The sequence below is a fragment of the Carassius auratus genome, unplaced genomic scaffold (genome assembly GCF_003368295.1).
Source record: "Carassius auratus strain Wakin unplaced genomic scaffold, ASM336829v1 scaf_tig00017156, whole genome shotgun sequence".
In the NCBI taxonomy this organism is placed as follows: Eukaryota; Metazoa; Chordata; class Actinopteri; order Cypriniformes; family Cyprinidae; genus Carassius; species Carassius auratus.
In genome coordinates this window covers 77,649-97,985 of record NW_020524747.1, presented here as the reverse complement: position 1 = coordinate 97,985, position 20,337 = coordinate 77,649, and the positions used below count along the sequence as shown (strand labels likewise).

At 36.6% G+C, this 20,337-nt stretch overlaps 1 protein-coding gene across 1 annotated transcript in view; it reads right to left on the bottom strand.

The window, feature by feature from the left end:
• Positions 1-17,530, bottom strand: part of LOC113075546 (DNA (cytosine-5)-methyltransferase 3A-like) — a gene marked incomplete at its 3' end in the record, with an annotated part of 28,493 nt that extends 10,963 nt beyond the window's left edge. The window contains 5 exon segments of the mRNA XM_026248225.1: positions 1,005-1,048; positions 1,409-1,637; positions 10,162-10,269; positions 15,071-15,249; positions 17,366-17,530. Coding sequence (XP_026104010.1) covers positions 1,005-1,048; positions 1,409-1,637; positions 10,162-10,269; positions 15,071-15,181 — 492 coding nt within the window.
• Between the last annotated feature and the right edge of the window lie 2,807 nt (positions 17,531-20,337).

Below are 20,337 nucleotides of genomic sequence, written 5' to 3'. Positions count from 1 at the left end.
AGCTTTAAAGGCTTAATGCTTTAACATTTGAAAGCAAAGAAATTAAGAAATATTAGTATATTACATACTTAAACACTCCTTTTTAATTCACAGTGAAACATTATAATAGCAATATTTGTTATTTTGTTTCATATTTTTGTTTAGTAATAATAATGATAATAATTTTGTATTAATATTATATTTTTATTACCATTTTATAGCAATATTGATAATTAAATCACAAATTTTCAAAAATTGTGCAACCCTATAGCCTTGCAATCTTGAAAAAAAAAGTATAAATAAATGGCCAAATGGGTTGTAATTTTTCTGCGGTACTGTAAATATAATTTTGCGAAAAATCCTTTTTATTTTATTATTATAATAGCAGTATTTTTATTTAGTAATAATAAAAATTATTATAATTATATAATCACATTGAGATATAAACCACAATTACTTGGCCAAATTGCGTATCCCTACAAACAAGCGGAGCAAACCTGGAGTTTTCAAATAAATACCTAAATAAATTTATAAATATATAAAAATGCAATTAAATCTTTGCCTAAATGATGCCGCCCTAGTCCTATACATTTTTGAAATGTGATTCTCAAAATGTATTACCGTATTTTTCGGACTATATTTGTTGCACCTGAGTATGCATCAGTCCAAAAATATGTCATGATGAGAAAAAAAACATATATAAGTCGCACTGGAATATAAGTCGCATTTATTAATAACCAAGAACCAAGAGAAAACATTACCGTCTACAGCCGCGAGAGGGCGCTATATGCTGCTTAGTGTAGGCTACAGGAGCACTGAGCAGCATAGAGCGCCCTCTCGTGGCTGGATAAGGTAATGTTTTCTCTTGATTCATTTCTCTCGCTTCATGTCAAATTAATTTTGATAAATAAGTCGCACCTGACTATAAGTCGCAGGACCAGCCAAACTATGAAAAAAAGTGTGACTTGTAGTTCGGAAAATACGGTTTATTGTTTTTTGACTAAATTTGTGTTTTGATCCCTCACCTCTCCTCTGCTGGTGTCGCTGCTGGTGTCGTCCTCGTCAACGTCTGAAAGACAAACACAGAGGTCATTTAGAAGAAAACAGGGCTAAAAGAAAAAACGGGCACAGATGGAAAATGCTTGGCCAACACACTGATGCAAACCTTAAGACCCTAAGGGGGCAATATAGCTAATGTCAAATGTTTCTACCATTAAACCAAATATTTATTATTCAGCTAGCTAGTTATAAACGTTGACAGTTGAAGAGTGTTACTGCATTTACTAAATTGTTCCTGAAAGATGATTCTAAATGGAGATTTAATGTATGCACCTCGTGCCATTGCTTCATCGCATTCTGAATTGAATTTTCTGACACATTTCACATATGAAGTCATTCAGGCTGACTGAACTATAGACAGGTGACTCACGTAGCTCCGGCTGCTTAAGTTTCCGCCGCCCTCGTTTCTTCCGTGGAGTTGAAGGGGCGGAGTCTCCTTCCGCACTGGGGGGCGTGTCTGTGCCGTTCTGGTGGGTGGAGTCAGGGGAGGAGTCTTTCTGCTCAAGGTTTTTCTGTGAAACCGGACTCTCTGCTTCACCGTTACACCCCGCCTGTTTCATACAGGTCACGCCCTCAATCACACGCCCACAACTGTCCTCCTGTCAGAAGACAGAGAGAGAAAATTACTCGCTGCATGAACAGAAACGTACCTGTGTGAGATGTGTGCATTATAGAGGAAATAAGAGTAATTATTTATTATCCTAATAATAATTATTAAATTAAATAATTATAACAATTATTTAATAATTATTAGTGGTAATATTATACATCATTGGCTTTCGTATCATAAAATTTATGATACATTTATGTTTAATGTAAATGTGCACAGGCACATATATTGAGGTGCAATGAAACATTAGTGCTAATGGAGTCACGGATCAGCTAAAGATCACGGTCTATGCTTTCTGCATTGCTCTTTAAAGATGCATTGCAAATGCTTAATAAGCATTTACCTCTTTAAAAACACTTAATCAACATGAAACAGCATTCAAAACCATTTTACTGCCATAATGTGACGCAATTCTGAGTGAAACAGGATATTCAATGAGACAAAACATGATTTTATCTTACAGGAATTATTTCTTCAAAACAGGGTTGTGGCTGATTTTATGTCGACTTTATCAATGAACAAATTAAGCAGGAAATCACTAAAATGTTTGGGGGCTGCTGGGACGTTCCTACATCGTGACACTGTCTGTTAACTTTATGTCTGTGAGTTAATAGAAGCCAAACACACTTGCATGCACATATGAATCAGTGGAGTCGCACACACATTAGTGCCTTCATTAGCTCAATTGGCGACTGACTCTCTTTCAGGGCTGAGGTTTTTAATCAAGAGGTGAGAAACTCAACTCCAAACCCCAAGCGCACACACTTTCTGCACTCAACTTCATAGAATAAAGACTTCATAGAATATGCTTCTAGCCACAAAAGCTCAACCTCATTCATCCAAAATGGGTCAAAACACAAACTGAGCAGGTTGCAAGCGTCCATCAAAGCATTCATTGCGCTTGCGTACTTGTGTGGAGTGTTTCTGCCTGAAGCAGAATATATTACACAACTAAACTCCACGGTCAGGGAAAGATCCAGGAGATGAAATGGATCAAATCGTTCAGAGGAGCAACTGTACGCGAAGGAGTGTGTTCAGCATTCATTTAGGCCTACTGAATAAACACTGCAATTCCCATAAGCCTTCTGTGCACTTAGATCAAGATATGGCTATGGTAACTTTATTAGACATCTGTACATTTTATAGTGGCACTTTTTGTCCGGCACTTTCACGATTTTGTTATTAACGATAACATACAACCAGTCTGTTGATATGATAAATGCATATGTGAGTAGTATTACATTCATCAAAACAGATAGTTTTTCATTAAAACAACAAATATCTGCAAATGGCGTCAGAAAAATAACCTTTTCAATAGGAGAATAAGTTCATTTTTCTGACCCCGTTAGCAGATATTTGTTCTTGTTGTAAGCATAAACCCTCAAATGTTATATATATATATATATATATATATATATATATATATATATATATATATATATATATATATATATATAAAGGGTTCAAATACGCAAAAAAAAGAAGAAATCCTGGAAAACCAAAGAATTTTTGGGTCCTGAAGGATTTTTATGAGGAACAACAGGCAGTTTAATGGTTCAGGATAAACGAGGGACTCATTAACAACTATAAAAAAAACGGGGTCATTTTTATAAATTCAACTATTCTTTTATCTTGTGAACTATATGTAAATGTATTTTATCTGAAATATCTTATTCACGTCAGTACAAAATAAAAAATACCATGCATTTTGTATGATTCCTCTTATTTTGATAAAATAATTAACATTTGCAGATACTGAAAGTCTATTTAAAATTTTGACACGAGGGACAGTATATGAAGCTGATGAATTGAATGAAAAGTCCCTTTAAAGGTGACATAACACACAGCTTCTGCCAATCTCATGATACGCTTGAGTACCTAGAGAATTACTGCATTCTTCATATTTCCAAAGAGTCTTTAGTTTTATCAGATTTATAAAAGTCAAATAAAGCTTTAGGTTTCCCTCCGAAAGCATTCAAGCTCCTGGAGGCGTGCCGTGGGTGGAGCTGAAGAATCAAAAAAAAAAAAAAAAAAAAAAAGTGCAAAACCTTTGCATAGTGATCGTCTGCAAGCTGTGACATCGATATAAATAAAACAGGAACAAAAAGTTTACTGCCTTATTTTTTTTTTTTAAACAAACTCACAACCACAAAACACTTCTTTGGTGGCATTGTTGATTTTGTAGTCTAAAAACCAAAAGATAAATCCTTCTCAAGCAAGTCCTGTGCAGCGTTGCCGGCGACTCTTGTAACCCGAATGAAGCATGTTGCTGGGCTGCTCTTGCTCTCATGCTGGTTAATGTATCCCCACACAATGAATCCCCAGCCCTTTATGATGTAATACAGGGCCATAAGTCCGAATGCATGAAATAGTATTGGACCTTCACTTTAAGATCAAGAGAAACAAACTCAAGCATATCTGCACGTTTGACTGACTGTGTATGAGGATTTTTCCTTCCTATCAAACATTCAGCCTTGACACATTAATGCTCAAGCCTCGCAGATCAAACCCTGACAGTTGTGATTATGATCACCGTGATATTCATTTAAAACAATTAGCAAGACATTGTTGAGAACTTACCATCATCAGAGACCTGCAGGCTACAGCACCTCGTCTTTCTCTCTCTACCTCCCACTGAATCTGTCTGTCTCTGAAACTTCCGCCTGCTGCAACTGTAATTTCCTGTTCCTCAAATGTCAGAAATAGCTTTATTGCCAAGTAAGCTCATACATACATTGAATTTGTCTTGGTGACAGGAGCTTCCAGTGCAGAAGTGTACAGACACAGTGCAAACATACATTATAGTGAAAACATTCAAATAATTACACAGTAGACATGAAATATTACACTAATATAAGAAAAACTGAAATTTAAATAATGCAACATAATACAGAAGTAGAAATATAGAGAAAAACATATATATACAGGTGCATCTCAGTAAATTACTGTAGAATGTCGTGGAAAAGTAAATTTATTTCAGTAATTCAAATTGTGAAAATAAATTCAATGCACACAGACTGAAGTAGTTTAAGGCTTTGGTTATTTTAATTGTGATGATTTTGGCTCACATTTAACAAAAACCCACCAATTCACTATCTCAACAAATTTGAATACTTCATAAGAGCAATTGTTGGCCTTCTTGAAAGTATGTTAATTTACTGTATATGTACTCAATAACTGGTAGGGGCTTCATTTGCATTAATTATTACCTCAATTCAGCGTGGCGTGGAGGTGATCAGTTTGTGGCAGAGCTGAGGTAGCCTGGAAGCCCAGGATTCTTTGACAGTGGCCTTCAGCTCATCTGCATTTTTTGGTCTCTTGTTTCTCATTTTCCTCTTGACAATACCCCATTGATTCTCTCTGGGGTTCGGGTCTGGTGAGTTTGCTGGCCAGTCAAGCACACCAACACCATGGTCATTTAACCAACTTTTGGTGCTTTTGGCAGTGTGGGCAGGTGCCAAATCCTGCTGGAAAATTAAATCAGCATCTTCAAAAAGCTGGTCAGCAGAAAGAAGCACGAAGTGCTTAAAATTTATTGGTAAATGGGTGCAGTGATTTTGGTTTTCAAAAAACACAATGGACCAACACCAGCAGATGACATTGCACCCCAAATCATCACAGAGTGTGGAAACTTAACACTGGACTTGAAGCAACTTGGGGGATGAGCTTCTCCACCCTTCCTCCAGACTCTAGGACCTTGGTTTCCAAATGAAATACAAAACCTGCTCTCATCTGAAAAGAGGACTCAGGACCACTGGGCAACAGTCCAGTTCTTCTTCTCCTTAGCCCAGGTAAGACGCCTCTGACGTTGTCTGTGGTTCAGGAGTGGAGTTAACAAGAGGAATATGACAACTGTAGCCAAATCCCCTGACACGTCTGTATGTCTTGACCGCGGCCTCAGTCCATTCCTTGTGAAGTTCACTCAAATTCTTGAATCGATTTTGCTGGACAATCCTCATAAGGTTGCGGTTCTCTCGGTTGGTTGTGGATCTTTTGCCTTCCACTCAACATGCTTGGATACAGCACTCTGTGAACAGCCATCTTCTTTGGCAATTAATATTTGAGGCTTACCCTCCTTGAGAAGGATGTCAATGATTGTTTCGTGGACAGTCTTCCCCATGATTGTGTAGTCCAGTGAAGCAAACTGAGAGACCATTTTAAAGGCTCAGGAAACCTTTGCAGGTGTTTTAAGTTGATTAGCTGACTGGCTTGTCATATTATTCTAATTTTGTTGAGATAGAGAATCGGTGGGTTTTTGTTAAATGTGAGCCAAAATCATCACAATTAAAAGAACCAAAGACTTAAACTACTTCAGTCTGTGTACACTGATTTAATACATGAGTTTCACAATTTGAGTTGAATTACTGAAATGAACTTTTCCACGACATTCAAATCTACTGAGATGCACTTCTATAATTGTTTTAATGAATGTACAGATATGTTATTTACAAGTGTACTGTTTAATTAGTTTACAAATGTACAATTTTCAGATGGTATATATAATGTCAGTTGTAATAGACAATGTATGAAAGTTTTGGCCTGCAGGAAAAAAAACTCTTCTCGTGCCTGGCTGTTCTGGTGGTTGGTGCTCTGTAGCGCCGACCAGAAGGCAATAGTTCTAAGAGAGAGTGAGTTGGGTGTGTGGGGTCCAAAGTGATTTTCATAGCAGTTTTCCTCACTCTGGAGGTGTAAAGATCTTGGAAGTAAGGCAGGGGGAACCAATAATCCTCTCAGCAGTCCAGACTGTTCGCTGTTGTCTCCTGATGTCTGATTTGGAAGCTGAACCAAACCAGACAGCTTTGGATGAGCACAGGACAGACTCAATGATGGCAGAGTAGAACTGGTTCAGCAGCTCCTGTGTCAGGTTCAATTTCCTCAGCTGGTGAAGGAAGTACAGTCTTTGTTGGGCCTTTTTCACAATGGAGTCTATGTGAGTGTCCCACTTTCAGGTCCTGAAAGATGCCCAGAAACCTGAATGACTGTTCATGATGGTGAGTGGGGGGAGTGAAGGGGGGTCCACAATCATCTCCACAGCGTGTTGAGCTCCAGGTTGTTGTGACTGCACCAGGAAGCCAGCTCTTTAACCTCGTGTCTCTGATGATGGTAGTGTAATCTGCAAATTTCCAGAGCTTGACAGAGGGGTCTTTTGCAGTGCATTCATTCGCATACAGGGAGGGGAGAGCACACATGCATCGTGGTACTCTCATGAACGCGTGTTGAAGACTGACACGGAAAATAAATTGTTGGATAAAATCATTCAGCTATGTCTCTGATGATGCGCAAGCCAAAAATTGAGTTCTCTATTGCATCTAATGGCACTTGAACAGACAAATATACACATTCAAGAGATTTTAAAGTGTTCAAGTACAAGAAGACATGAATATCCACTCCATTCAGTGATCTGTGTACAGCGCACACATAGAGGTGCGGCACTTTAGGTTTATTCTGTTTTACGTCAGTGAAAAATATTCAATGTTATTTTCCATTTGATTATTTAGTTTCTGTGCCTGAACACATACACACCCAAAAACCTAAAGCACTGTTTCATTTGTATTTTTTTTCTGTTTATTAATTTGTTCTTATTTACTGACTGTTCACTTGTCTTTAATAATGTTTGAATTTGATATTTGTTAGGCTAGTAGTTTTGGCTGTAGTATCAAAACTGCCATCTAAAAGTTTGGTATCAAAAACAATTTTTTTTTTTTTTTTGTAGGGCGAGTGAAATTTTGAAACTCCAGCCCGAGAGATTCCATCTTTTCTTCTGTTGTTTGATTAACATCAATGGCGCAGCAGGTGTATTATATTAAGATCTAAATCCCAGATCTAACATGCTGTAAGACATACACATCTATGTTTACTCACCAAGACAGAAATGTTTTGAAGAAATTCAGTGCATGCTGTCTGAGAGGTGGCTTTCCGTGCGAGCGTTTCGGGAGGGTGCCAAACAGTGCGAGTAACACATTGAGATCTTTTTTGTGGCTTAGCCTACTTTTAACATACCGCATTATTTTTCTCATTCATGCATGTTCTTTTTGCATGCTCAACTGTGTTAAGAGTAAATTTCTTTATTAATTATAGTGTACTGTATTCAGATACTGCCAGGACTTGTTCTCCTAGGCCTGCATTAAAATATACCGTGAGCTTATTTTTTCAACAAATTTAAACTGACTTTCCACCATGTATTTAGCAGTTTTCTCTTTTGTGATCTGCTTTCATGCTTGGGAGCATTTGACTGATCCTTCTCACGCAGGACGTGCAACACCTGCACGTGCATTCAAAGCAAAGCCAGTGTGTACTTTTTTTTCCCTAAAAGTCACAGTAACTGATTATAAAATGTGGTTACAATATTTTCTGGCATCACCGGGTGGGGCCCCCTCATCCTGTAAGCTCGTGCATTAATGCAGCCCTAAGCATTGCAGGTTCAGTCATAGGTAGAGACTGCACAGCTTTTGTGGGCAGAGGGACTGTCCCTGACACTTCTGAAAAAATGTCATGAGTTAATATGTGTTTTGTGTTGGGTGTAACATAATTAACATCGTAACATGAATTAAATCATCTGAATTAGTAGAATTAAAACATACTTTTAACACTTATTATTATAGTCAAATACATGATGTGTGTGTCTCTGGTTGCTTTGGAACGACTGTAGTGAAACGATAATCATGAAAATACTTAAAGGGATAGTTCACCGGAAAAAATACATAAAAGAATTAAGATTAAATCTCATATAGGGGTGGAACAACTTGAGGGCGAGTAATAATTTTCACTTTAGAGTGAACTGTCCCTTTAAGACAAAGGCAAGTCTTGCCATTAAGGGAACATTTCAGCCAAAAATGGAAATTATTCATCGTTATGTCATTTGATAAGTATGTGACTTTCTTTTTTCCGTTATAGACAAAAGGCGTTTAGAATAAATTATTTAAATTAAAAAAAAAAAAAACTCATAGTGACCAAACTCACACACACACACACACACACACACACACACGGTATATATATATATATATATATATATATATATATATATACCATTGTGCTGCTTCATATTTTTGGTGGAAACATTTTTTCAGGATTATTTGAAGAGAAAGTTCAGAAGAACAGCATTTATTTGAAAAATAAATTTTTGTAACATTCAAAATGTATTTATTGTTACTTTTGATCAATTTAATGTGTGCTCGCGGAACAAAAGTATTAATTTCTTAAAGGGACAATAAGTAACTTTTTAGGTATTTTATTATTTAAAATCAATATTTTTATTCATAAATATGCCCTCAATGGTGTACAAATACCTATGCCAATGTTTAAACTAATCCTTGTAAATGAAGAATTTATTATCTTTATATACATGGGACAGGTAGGTCCACGGAGGCTTCCATGTAGTTCCACCATCTTGCAAAACTATAATAGCAGAGAGGGACAAAAAGTACTAAGCCAACGCGTTTCCACAGCGCGTTTTCGGTCAGAGCCAGAAACGCAGGTGCAGAGCAGTGAGAGGCGCTTGAAACTGCACCGGCAAGTTTAAAAGTCTGGATTGCATTCTTATTATGGACCACATGTGACCGCGCCACAGGAGAAGAAAACATCGTCGCCAAAACAGTCAAAAATAGAACGTAAAAGGAAACGTGACCGTAGATTACAGAAAACAAGAGTTAATGTCGGGGAAGCTTTTTCTAGGTGGAAAGAGCTAATGCTGGATAAAGATTTCAAAAGAGACGCTGAAGTGGCCAGTTTTCTTCTCGACAGGTAAGTCAGTGTTACAGTCTATATTATAATATTTTTTTTATATCTAACAATGCACATTATTCAGAAAATATAACGAATAAAGAAGACATAACTACTAATTACAATATTTCATGTTTTCCACAGTCAGTAATTCATACTGTAACATTCGTTTGTTAGTTGTCATGTTGCAGTTTGTTTGAAATAACACACCTGTTCACCTGAAGGAAAACTCGACGAAGTGCTATTAGAAGACATCCTGTCAAAGCTTTTTGGTACATATCGCCTACCGTAGATGCAACGCGCATTTGAAAAAGCGAGGCGCTGGCGAGCAAAATTAGTTTGATTTAATTGTTTAATTTCACCACTAGATGGGAGTAATTCCTACTTAGTGTCCCTTTAAAAATAATAATACATCATAATCATACTGGCCCCAAATTTTAGAACTCTAGTGTCTGGAAAAGAGCTTTGAAAATATAAAATCATGTAAGTTGAATGACATGAGGGTGAGTAAATGACAGAATTTTCATTTTTGGCTGAACCGTTCCTTTAAATCAGCACATGACGAGCACAGCCACATGAGACTGAAGCTGGTATCTCATGCAGTATTTGATCAGCTGCTCATTTATCAATCATGTCCCACAGACATTAAAATCAGCTTAGAAGCACACCAGTGAACTACTGCCATACAGAACATGCTATGCAAATACATTATTTATCCACTGAACACGCAAGTTTTCTAAAGTCCATGTGTGTGCCATAGATGTGCATATAGTATGTGCAGAAGTACTCACTCCTGGTGCTTTGCGTTTTCGAGCGGGTCGTCCAACTCTTCGTGTTGGTGTGTCTGTCACTCTCTCTTCGTGTGTGACCTCACACACTTCCTGTTCTGCCTCTGGACTCTAAAACAAACAAACAAACAAACACATCAACTTTGATATATAAGTGATATATAAAATAATATTAAATAATAGAGGAAAATTACTTTAATCTATAAGCATAACATAAAATAAAACAAACAAAAATAATTTTACTAAATTAAATTGAAGGAATTATGTTTATAAGCATATAATAAAATAAAACAAAGGAATTTGTATACGAATGACTGATCTATGAGTGCATAATAAAATAAAATAAAATAAATTAAATCAACACATTTAAGGACTTAAGCATATTTTCCAGTGTCAAATTCACACACACACACACACACGCATGCGTCCAGAGATGATCCGTCTGGAGAGCGGTTACTAAGGTGAAATTACTGCTTAGCAACTGTCTCCAGCAGGTCATGATGCTGCTCTCCTGGACAAAACCATGAGGTCATTTCCCTGGCAACAATCCTGGCAACCATGTGCCCACTAATGTTATTTATCCACTAGTGCGATCACACACCATGAACCATGAAACCACAACACACATTGTGCAGATCTAATTCATGAACTCTCCTGTCTCTCTCATAAACCGTTCTGTTGTAACCTTTGAAACAACATCAAGTTTAATCAGTCCCCAGGGGTCAGGGGTCACCAGGGGAGTAATTCTGCAAACCAGCGTGTGTGAAACTGCCTGAGTAGATGTTAGTAGTCATTAAACATTAACCTCAATCCATTAGAGATATGAAAACCACCGATAAACATGACGTGAACTCTGATCTCTACTGATCTGTGCTGATTCATATTAGTCGACTCAGAATGATAGCAGCCTCGATCAAGAAAGACGTGATGAACCGTCTGTGTGAGACATGCAAAATCATGCAAATGTCAGCTAGATACCAAATATATCTGACGAAACAGTGTGAAAACCAAAGGTAATTTTTTTTAATCGCTAGATTTTTTGTATTTATAATGTTACATAAGATTCCTGTTTCAAATAAAAGCTGTTTTCTCTATTCATCAAAGAATCCTGAGAAAGATGTAATGTTTGTTACTGTTTTTTAATATTGATAATATTAAGAAATGTTTATTAAGCATAAATTCTGCATATTAGAATGATTTCTGAAGGATCATGTGACACTGAAGACTGGAGTAATGATGCTGAAAATACAGCTTTGCATCACAGGAATAAATTACATTTTACAATATATTCAAAAAGAAATTAATAATATTGGAATAATTCACAATATTACAGTTTTTTACTGTAGTTTTGATCAAATAAAAGCAGCCTTGATTAGCAGAATTTATTTAATTTGTTTTATACGGTAATGTATAATTGCAACTAATATATATATATATAATATTTTTTTTCACACGTTACACATGACTCAGTACATCAGTGTTTAACAGTATAGCAGAATATTACATCAGAACATCAGAGCGCAGAGACATTTTGTGTCTGCTTTTGTCATCTTCAGATTATTTCGGTCATCAGCAGGTTATTTTGGGCCACTGCTGTTGCCAAGCGACGAGACTGGGCCGAGAACAAGAGGAAGTTCCCTGGTGTAACGAGTCTCTCTCTCTCTCTCAATCTCTCTCTCTCCCATCCACACACTCCACTCTCCATCTCCAGGTAGAGTACACACTCACACACATAGATAGATAGACAGAATATCTAATGTTCCATACAATACAGAACATACATGTTTAAATTAAATAATTAACCAGTATTAATATACAGACTAAAATATTGCACAAGGTCCCTTAGACTCAGAGTACAGTAATAAAAATAAAAATTAATAAATCAATAAAATAAAATAACTGAATATATAAAACATACAAAGCACATATAAAAAATATACAAAATACATATATAAAGGCTGAAATGACTGAAGAAAACACACCTGCACACTGTCCTATAGACACTAAATTAAATCAGTAAAAATATATTTACAAATATTCATAAATATAAAAAAATTATAATATTTAGAAATGTATCTTTGCTTTATCAAAAAATTGAAGTACCATAATTAAACAATTGCACAATGTTAAACATCCGATTTATAAAATGTTGATGTTAAGAGCCATGCATAAGAAATCTTTTCAATCTTCAAAATTCTCATGTGAAAACTTTTTATTAGGATTCACAATAAGAACAAATGTGTAAACTAATTTTTTTCAATAATAAAGCATATCGAGGACATACAATCACAATCATACAATCACAATCATGCAATCACAAGCATTTAAATGGGTCAATTTTCCTCGGCCAAAACAAACACTGATCTGATCACTGCCATAAATACTATATCAGCCAATAAACAATTTCAGCCGGGTTCACAGAGGACATCTGAATGAGCAGGGCAATAAAATCCATCACAAACAACACACACACACAACCAAGATCTCAAACACACCTTTTGCCCTGTTCAAGATCGATTACTAAACCTCAAGTAACTGATTCACCTGCTCAACAGACCAAAGTTGGTGCAAAGTTAATGAAAGCCAATGAAAACACTAGTTAACCAGCTCACCCCACTAACACAAACTGTAATAAAACGATTTTCAGTACACATTAACACAGATTTTTAGGCTGGAAATAGCTCATATGAGCACTTTTATCTAGATTTAGGTGTAAACTGACTTTCTTCACCACATAATACACAGTAAGAAAAAAAATTCACATTCACTAAGTTGCATGAAAATCTACCACTTGCCTCACCTCACATAATTCAGTTAGGCAAGGCTTTCTGAACACTGTAAGGCCAGCGTACATAAACTACCATACCAGAGTGCTGCTCCAATATCTGAAAACAGATTTATAATAACTGAACGGCCATTAAAGTGTAAGAGGAGCAGAGCAGGAAAATGAAGAGTTACGGAGAATTACTAGAGTGTTTCTACACACCCACAGTCGTAACCTCAATGACACTGCAGCGGTTCTCTTGAGATTCCTGAGGTCAGTAAGACTGTAAAATCTCTCTCTCGCTCTCTGATGGGCTCCAGGTTAATGCCCATCAGTGATTTTAACGAGTTTCTCTAATCATCCATGTGGTTATTTCACCTACTGAGTCCAAAGATGGCAGTTTCAGTTAAACAGAACATTTGACAAGCACAGAGGTGAGATTTGATGAGTTTAAATGTGTTAGTTCTGTCATTACAGGGCCCTACACGGGTTTAAAACAAACAAATGCTACAATAATATCAAATTAAAGCAATAACATTAGATTATACTATACTATACTGCTCTGCGACTGGTAGTGTGGATTGAAAAACTCAATCTCATTTTCTCCTCCAACTTCAAAATTGTCAGTCATCGTTGTTTTACCGTTTTTTTTTGTAAAGGGTGTTTGACTGCTTTCACATCTCTAGTTCGGTTCATTTTGTCCGAACCAAGAGCAAACAATTATACATTGTAGCATTTTTCAGCTTTTTTGGTTTCTTTTTACACCACACTGATTGCTTTGCTCCGAACCAGTTGAAACGAACCAAAATGCAGTCACATGACAAAATCCACATCACTCATTGGCCATGACGTATTTCCTAAACTGCTTTTCGATTGGTCAGAATTCACGTGTGGGAATATTCCAACATAAGTGGAAAAGCCAGCAAACAACACGGAGACAACACAACTATGGAGAGACGACTGCGTGGGTTGGTTTTGTCCCTGGCCATAATCTATTACATTGTTTGTATACACCACAATATGCAAACAATACATTTCTATAATGAAGCGCAGATGCGGCTTGAAAAGAATGTTCTAATGCACTGCAAACGGCGAGCGGGCATTGCTCGTAACTTCAAGCGGAGGCGTGTATTAATTCTTCTTAACTCTTGACATGCTCATGGTCATCAGACCAAATTTCCTTGAGGCTCTGATCCTCCTCACTACTTCAAGTTTGTCCACGAGCTCCAGAGTTCGTCTGTAAGCGTACCGAGACCACCTCTTCAAGCAGGTCTCGGTACGCTTGTTTAGTCTGCCTTTGGTGCGCACCTGAGTCCAATTGCTGCTTCACACCTGCCCAAACGAACAGCACCAAACGGTGAAACAAACTCTGGTACAATTCAACCGAACTAAATGAGGCAGGTGTGAAAGCACCCTTTGACTTTCTTTGCACATTCGCTTTGTAAACACTAGGTCGGTACGCGTGACCTTTCTAACATGATTACGTAACATGTTGAAGTCGAACTATAGTGCATTTGTGGGTAAAAAGTATATAATTTTTTTTTTCTTTTGAAGAAAATGACTCATCTTTTAGCTTTTAAAGCGATCCTTTAACACCGCATTTATTCTAAAAGCAAGTGACGTAAGTTACGTAAAAAAAGGCCCTGTTATAATCGACAAACTTCTTTGATTATTGTGCATCTTATATTGCTATAAAATCAAGATGTGTTCATATCATAATTAATAACATTTATTTATAAGATATAGCCTAAACACAGAAACTGAAGTATTTCGTTATATGTTGTGAATAAAGAATATTTGTTTTCTCAATAGTTCGTTTCTTAAACTATTTTATGCAGTCCTTTAGTGTAAAAACATTACAACGCTGCATGCCAGTGACGCGTCAGAAGTAGAACGACGCGTCATATTCAAATAATTCGGATTAATTCAATTCGATTCAAGTTTATTTATACAGCGCTTTTCACGATCTTTAATGCATAGTCTAAATAACTGGAGGGCTGTAGTTTAGTCTCTTCGATCTCGTAGACACGGTAAGGAGGCGTGTTTTACTCGCAGCCTGGTTTGTCCTTTTCACCTTGCACGTGTCTGGCTGCTTCGCGCGCACACACACACACACACACAACTTGTGACGAAATTAATGGCTCTTACCGTTTTGTTCGTCGCTGCGTCACAGTCCAGCTCGAGAGGCATGATGAAACAAAAACACACTACTGGCCTGATCGATGCATTTGAAATCAAACCATATGAAACAAAAGACATTAAGATGCTGAGGGACTTCTGTGGCGATGAAACTGATCCACCTTCAGACCATCAAATCCTCCTCCTCCCTGTGAAAACAAACACAACAACGACCGTATTCATTTATTTCTGGAGTGAAACAGATATTTATACACTGATAGCGTATGGTTGTTGGAAATATGATTATTTTATCCTAAGTCTATGAAAGGCGATACATTTTGAAAAAGCACAAGAGGAAACAAGTGTCTACAATGTTTCCCTCATTATAAAACGAGGCAATATTGTCTTATCGCATCAAGAGAATCAGTAAAAAGCCTTGATTTGTGTCCACAGAAGACAAACAGCAGCCAGTTTGTGGTTTAATGTGGAAAGTCTGTAACATGGCGGGCGTTTGAATCCCTGCCAGCTTGTCTTTGCGCTGTATAACGCGGCCGCGTCGCGTCCACACGCGTCAATTCCATGACGCACTCAAAAAATGAGCGCATTTCTCGTTTATTTATAACATCTCATTCATTTTCAGACATATCACTAGAAAATCAGTAAAATGAGCTTCTACTGATGAAGAGCGAAATGACTTTGCTGTCATCTTATTCACGGAAAAATTGATTTGAGGAGAAATTGGGAAGAAACTCTCGCACGCATGCAAAGTTGAATTTAAAATATGACGTTTTAATTAAATGAGATTCGCTGGTCATCTGTAAAAACTGCTCTTTGGTAGCCTTTCTTAACATGACCTATACAGACTCATATTTCTGCCAAGACTGATCTACAAGAAATCTTGAAATACATTTGATTGACCTCTAATGCTTGACTGATCATTGGTTGACAGAAATTAGTTACAAGTAGAAATATAACAAAATCTAAGACTAAAATACAAAAACAACAGGTTTAAATTACGTTTTTGATTTTTTTAAAAAATATTTTGTTATTTGATTCATTAATGACATCTATTTAAATTCAACTTAAGTACTGTATTTTTAAACACAATGAACCATTAGGAAAAGGGAAATTGGGCCTGACCTCTATTTTAGATCTATAGACACACAATCGGGTGTTTCTGATGTTAAACAATGAGATAGAAGAAATGAAAGGCATAATTTGGAAAATCCAGAGGTTTTGCAACACCTTCAGGTTCACCGCTCATTTCTTTATCAAAAAAAGAAGAAAAAAAATATAGGCCTATTTATATATTATATTTATTATATACTATATTTTACTCTTTGTAGACAAAGTTCTTTATGCTAATTTAAATGTTCTTCAGATCAACATTTTAAGCACCAGCTATACTTTCTGTTTTTTGTTCTCCTTTGCTGTCATTTATTTATTTAGCTTCTTTATTATTATTTGTATTTATTGAGACACCATTAGCCTAATACACAAATCTAAAGATATATTTAGAAAGCATGAAAGCTCTTGACCTATATATGAAGAGTTCAGATGCAAAAGCCTCTAAGTGCCATCTGACATTTTCATCTAAAATTTGGATTTTTACCAAGCTCCTATGCTTAGGTTGAGTCATTTCATTTTAATGGCAATGTGCAGGTCCTTTTCAAGGCTATTAAAGTAAAATAACTGAACATAAATATAGGAGCCTGAAAAAAAAATCCTAATTTTAGATAAAAAATTTCTGATGGCATTTAGAGGCTTTTGCATCTGAACTCTTCATATATAGGTCAAGAGCTTTCATGCTTTCTAAATATATCTTTAGATTTAAAACCCCAACAACATCAAAAACCAATGATTAGGCTATAACATATATCGCTATGTACATGATATTTGCATAAATATTCCTGAAGGAGGCCTTACTGAATTAACAACTGAAGATCATCCAGAAAAGCTTCGTCTTCCTCACAATAAAGGCTTAGATTATTTGTAACCTTTGATTTTCACGTAAGAGGAATAGTTGCAATCTAAGTTGCGATAAAGTGTAAGTTATTGATACATATTGCATTAAATCCTGATGATGATGAAGTGTAATGCCGGTTGACAGATTTCAGCTCGCTTCATTCACACATTCAACTGAATTAACATGTCATATGAACCCAAGCGAGCGGACAGATGGAAAACTCTTTAAAGGCAGCAGCTGCTGGATTTTAAAACGCACATCTGCGCAGATCTGAATGCATTATCTTCACCACCACCTCCACCATCCTCATCCTCATTTGTCAGAGAGAATCTCGGCGTGTATATATCTGTGTGAATTACCCGTTTGGCCATGCAGCCCCGGGCCTGAACCCTCCGGTGGTCGCGCACTGCCCGTCTTCCCTCCGCGTCTCTCCCCGTCCTGACCCTCCCCGGCACCGGCCTGCTCCGCTCCGCCGTCTCGGGCTCTCAGACGCCGCAGAGGCCCGTCAGCGGGAAGGAGTTCGCGGGGTCCTAGAGCCCGTAAATCTAAGCTCACCAGTGACGTCACAGGCAGATCGATTTATCACAAAAGCAGATTTTTTTCTTTCAGTCATCTTGAACTTGCTTCACCGTCTGATTAAATATATCGGTGTTATGTTCTTGTTTTACTTTCATGATGGTTGCAACAGCTTGATTTTTACAGCTAATGACTCTGTGAGGGAAGCACCATATAAGGTCATTTAGGGTCTTTTCGGCTATAACAAGCTATATAAGGATTGTTCCAATTAATTCAATAAAATATATAGTGTACCCAAATTCTTTTGTGAGTGTGTGCTTTAATTACAAAATTACTAGAAAAAAAGTAAATTAATAATAATATTGCCTAAATCTATCATTGTACATATAAATTACTATATCTATATCATTGCACCTATACATTCTATCTATCTATCTATCTATCTATCTATCTATCTATCTATCTATCTATCTATCTATCTATCTATGCCAAGGTTTTCCAGTTGCCAGATTTTGTATGAAACACATGCTTCTTACTAAATAGATACATTGAAGTTTGAACCCATTTGTCCCCTCAACTTGGCAACCTACAACAGTAATGACAGCGGGAAGGAAAGGATCACTGGTAGAAATGGGAGGAGAAAACTCAGGTGGTGAAAAAAATCTAATAAAAAATAAATATATATATATACACACACACACACACATGTAAATTGAAATATAACTTACATTTCAAAAGGCTATGGTTTTAATTGAATAAATATGAGCGCTGCAAGTTGCAAAATTGCAGTGCTCATATTTATTCAAGGAATGGTTTGCAACTTGCAGCACTCATATTTATTCAAGGAATCACTGTATATTTAATGATCCCTGATTCTGGATCTTGTAATTTTTTCAATAGTATACTATCAGAATCAGGGATTAAATACAGTATACAGTGATTCCTTGATGATTTACAGTTTGTGTGTACGTATATATATATATATATATATATATATATATATATATATATATATATATATATATATAATGCATAAACATCATTTAATTCAGATTTTCAATGCAATTTTATTGACATTTTTAGTAAAACTTTGCCTCTTTTTTTCAAAACCTTTCATACAAAACTTTGCACACACAAAATGCAAATTGACTCGTGAACGAGTCAGTCTATTGTTCGTTATCTGGCTCGGCTCCGTGTTCATCACAGCAGTTCATTCAATGTACTGTTTGAGTACATGAATTACTCCGAGATATTGGTTTGTTTGAACTCAGAGGGAGTGTCAGCCACATTAAAAAAGTTAACAGCTTTTTTATAATTTGTGGATTAATGCGTATTAGAGATGCGAACCGTTTAAAACGATTCAGTTCGATTTGGTGAACTGAATGATTTGTTCGCGAACCGGAAATCCAGCTGCTTTGATTTGAACTCTCTCTCACAAAGAGACGGAAGAGAAGACAATGCTGAATAAAGTCGTCGTTTTTGCTATTTTTGGACCAAAATGTATTTTCGATGCTTGAAAAAATTCCAACGGACCCTCTGATGTCACATAGACTACTTTGATGATGTTTTTCTTACCTTTCTGGACATGGACAGTATACCATACACACAGCTTCAATGGAGGGACTGAGAGCTCTCGGACTAAATCTAAAATATCTTAAACTGTGTTCCGAAGATAAAAGGAGGCCTTACATGTTTGGAACAGCATAAGGGTGAGTTATTAATGACATGATTTTCATTTTTGGGCGAACTAACCCTTTAAGCATTTGATAAAAACTGTAACATCCCTGAATCACTTCACATGTATTATTACAAATTGTAGCTGTATTTATATAAATCTGAAATGTAAATCTATATAATCCTACAGGAACAAATCTAGTCTACAGTCATATTATCTCTGCTGGTTTTATTAAAATTGAGTCCACAAAGGAAGGCCAGCGTTTATGAATGAAAAATAACCAAATCTTTTAAAGGTGGGAAGTCAAAATGAAGCAATAGCAGTCTGGTCAAAGATTTCTTAAAAGAGAATCAGACATAATTTAAACCTTGAAATAAACTGAAGTTGGATGAAACTAAACGCTGTTGTTTAAAACAAGTGAGAAAAGTAATTAAAACATCTACTTTGATATTACAGTAGAGTTCTGTTTCTCTACAGACATTAAAACACTGGCACATATGCGGGTTCGCGAATAATTTGAGTCAGTTCGAATTTGATTCGGAGTGGAATCGCGAATCATTTGAATAAGTTTGGGGATCGCAAATCATTTGAATCAGTTCGGGAGTTCGCAGCGGGATCGCGAATCATTTGAATAAGTTCGCGAGTTCAAATCGGGTTCGCGAATCATTTCAGTCAGTTCGGGAGTTCGGAGCGGGATCGCGAATCATTTGAATAAGTTTGGGGATCGCGAATCATTTGATTCAGTTTGGGAGTTCGTAGCGGGTTCGCGAATCATGTGAGTCAGTTCGGGAGTTCAAAGCGGGTTCGCGAATCATTTGAGTCAATTCCGGAGTTCAGAGCGGGATCGCGAATCATTTGAATAAGTTTGGGGTTCGCGAATCATGTGAGTCAGATCGGCAGTTCAAAGTGGGTTTGCAAATCATTTGAATCAGTTTGGGGTTCGCGAATCATAGCTGTATATGGATAGGTATTTTTAACTAATTTAGTAGCTAGTTCTAATTACGTTTTCCAAGCGCATTTAGGTGTGATATGTGAACTCGTTTTTTTGGTTTTAATGATGTGCCTTTTAACAGTATCAAGTATATTCAAAAACTAAACAAATTGTGCCTAAAAAGTGCGCGCATCTAGGCTAATGTAAAG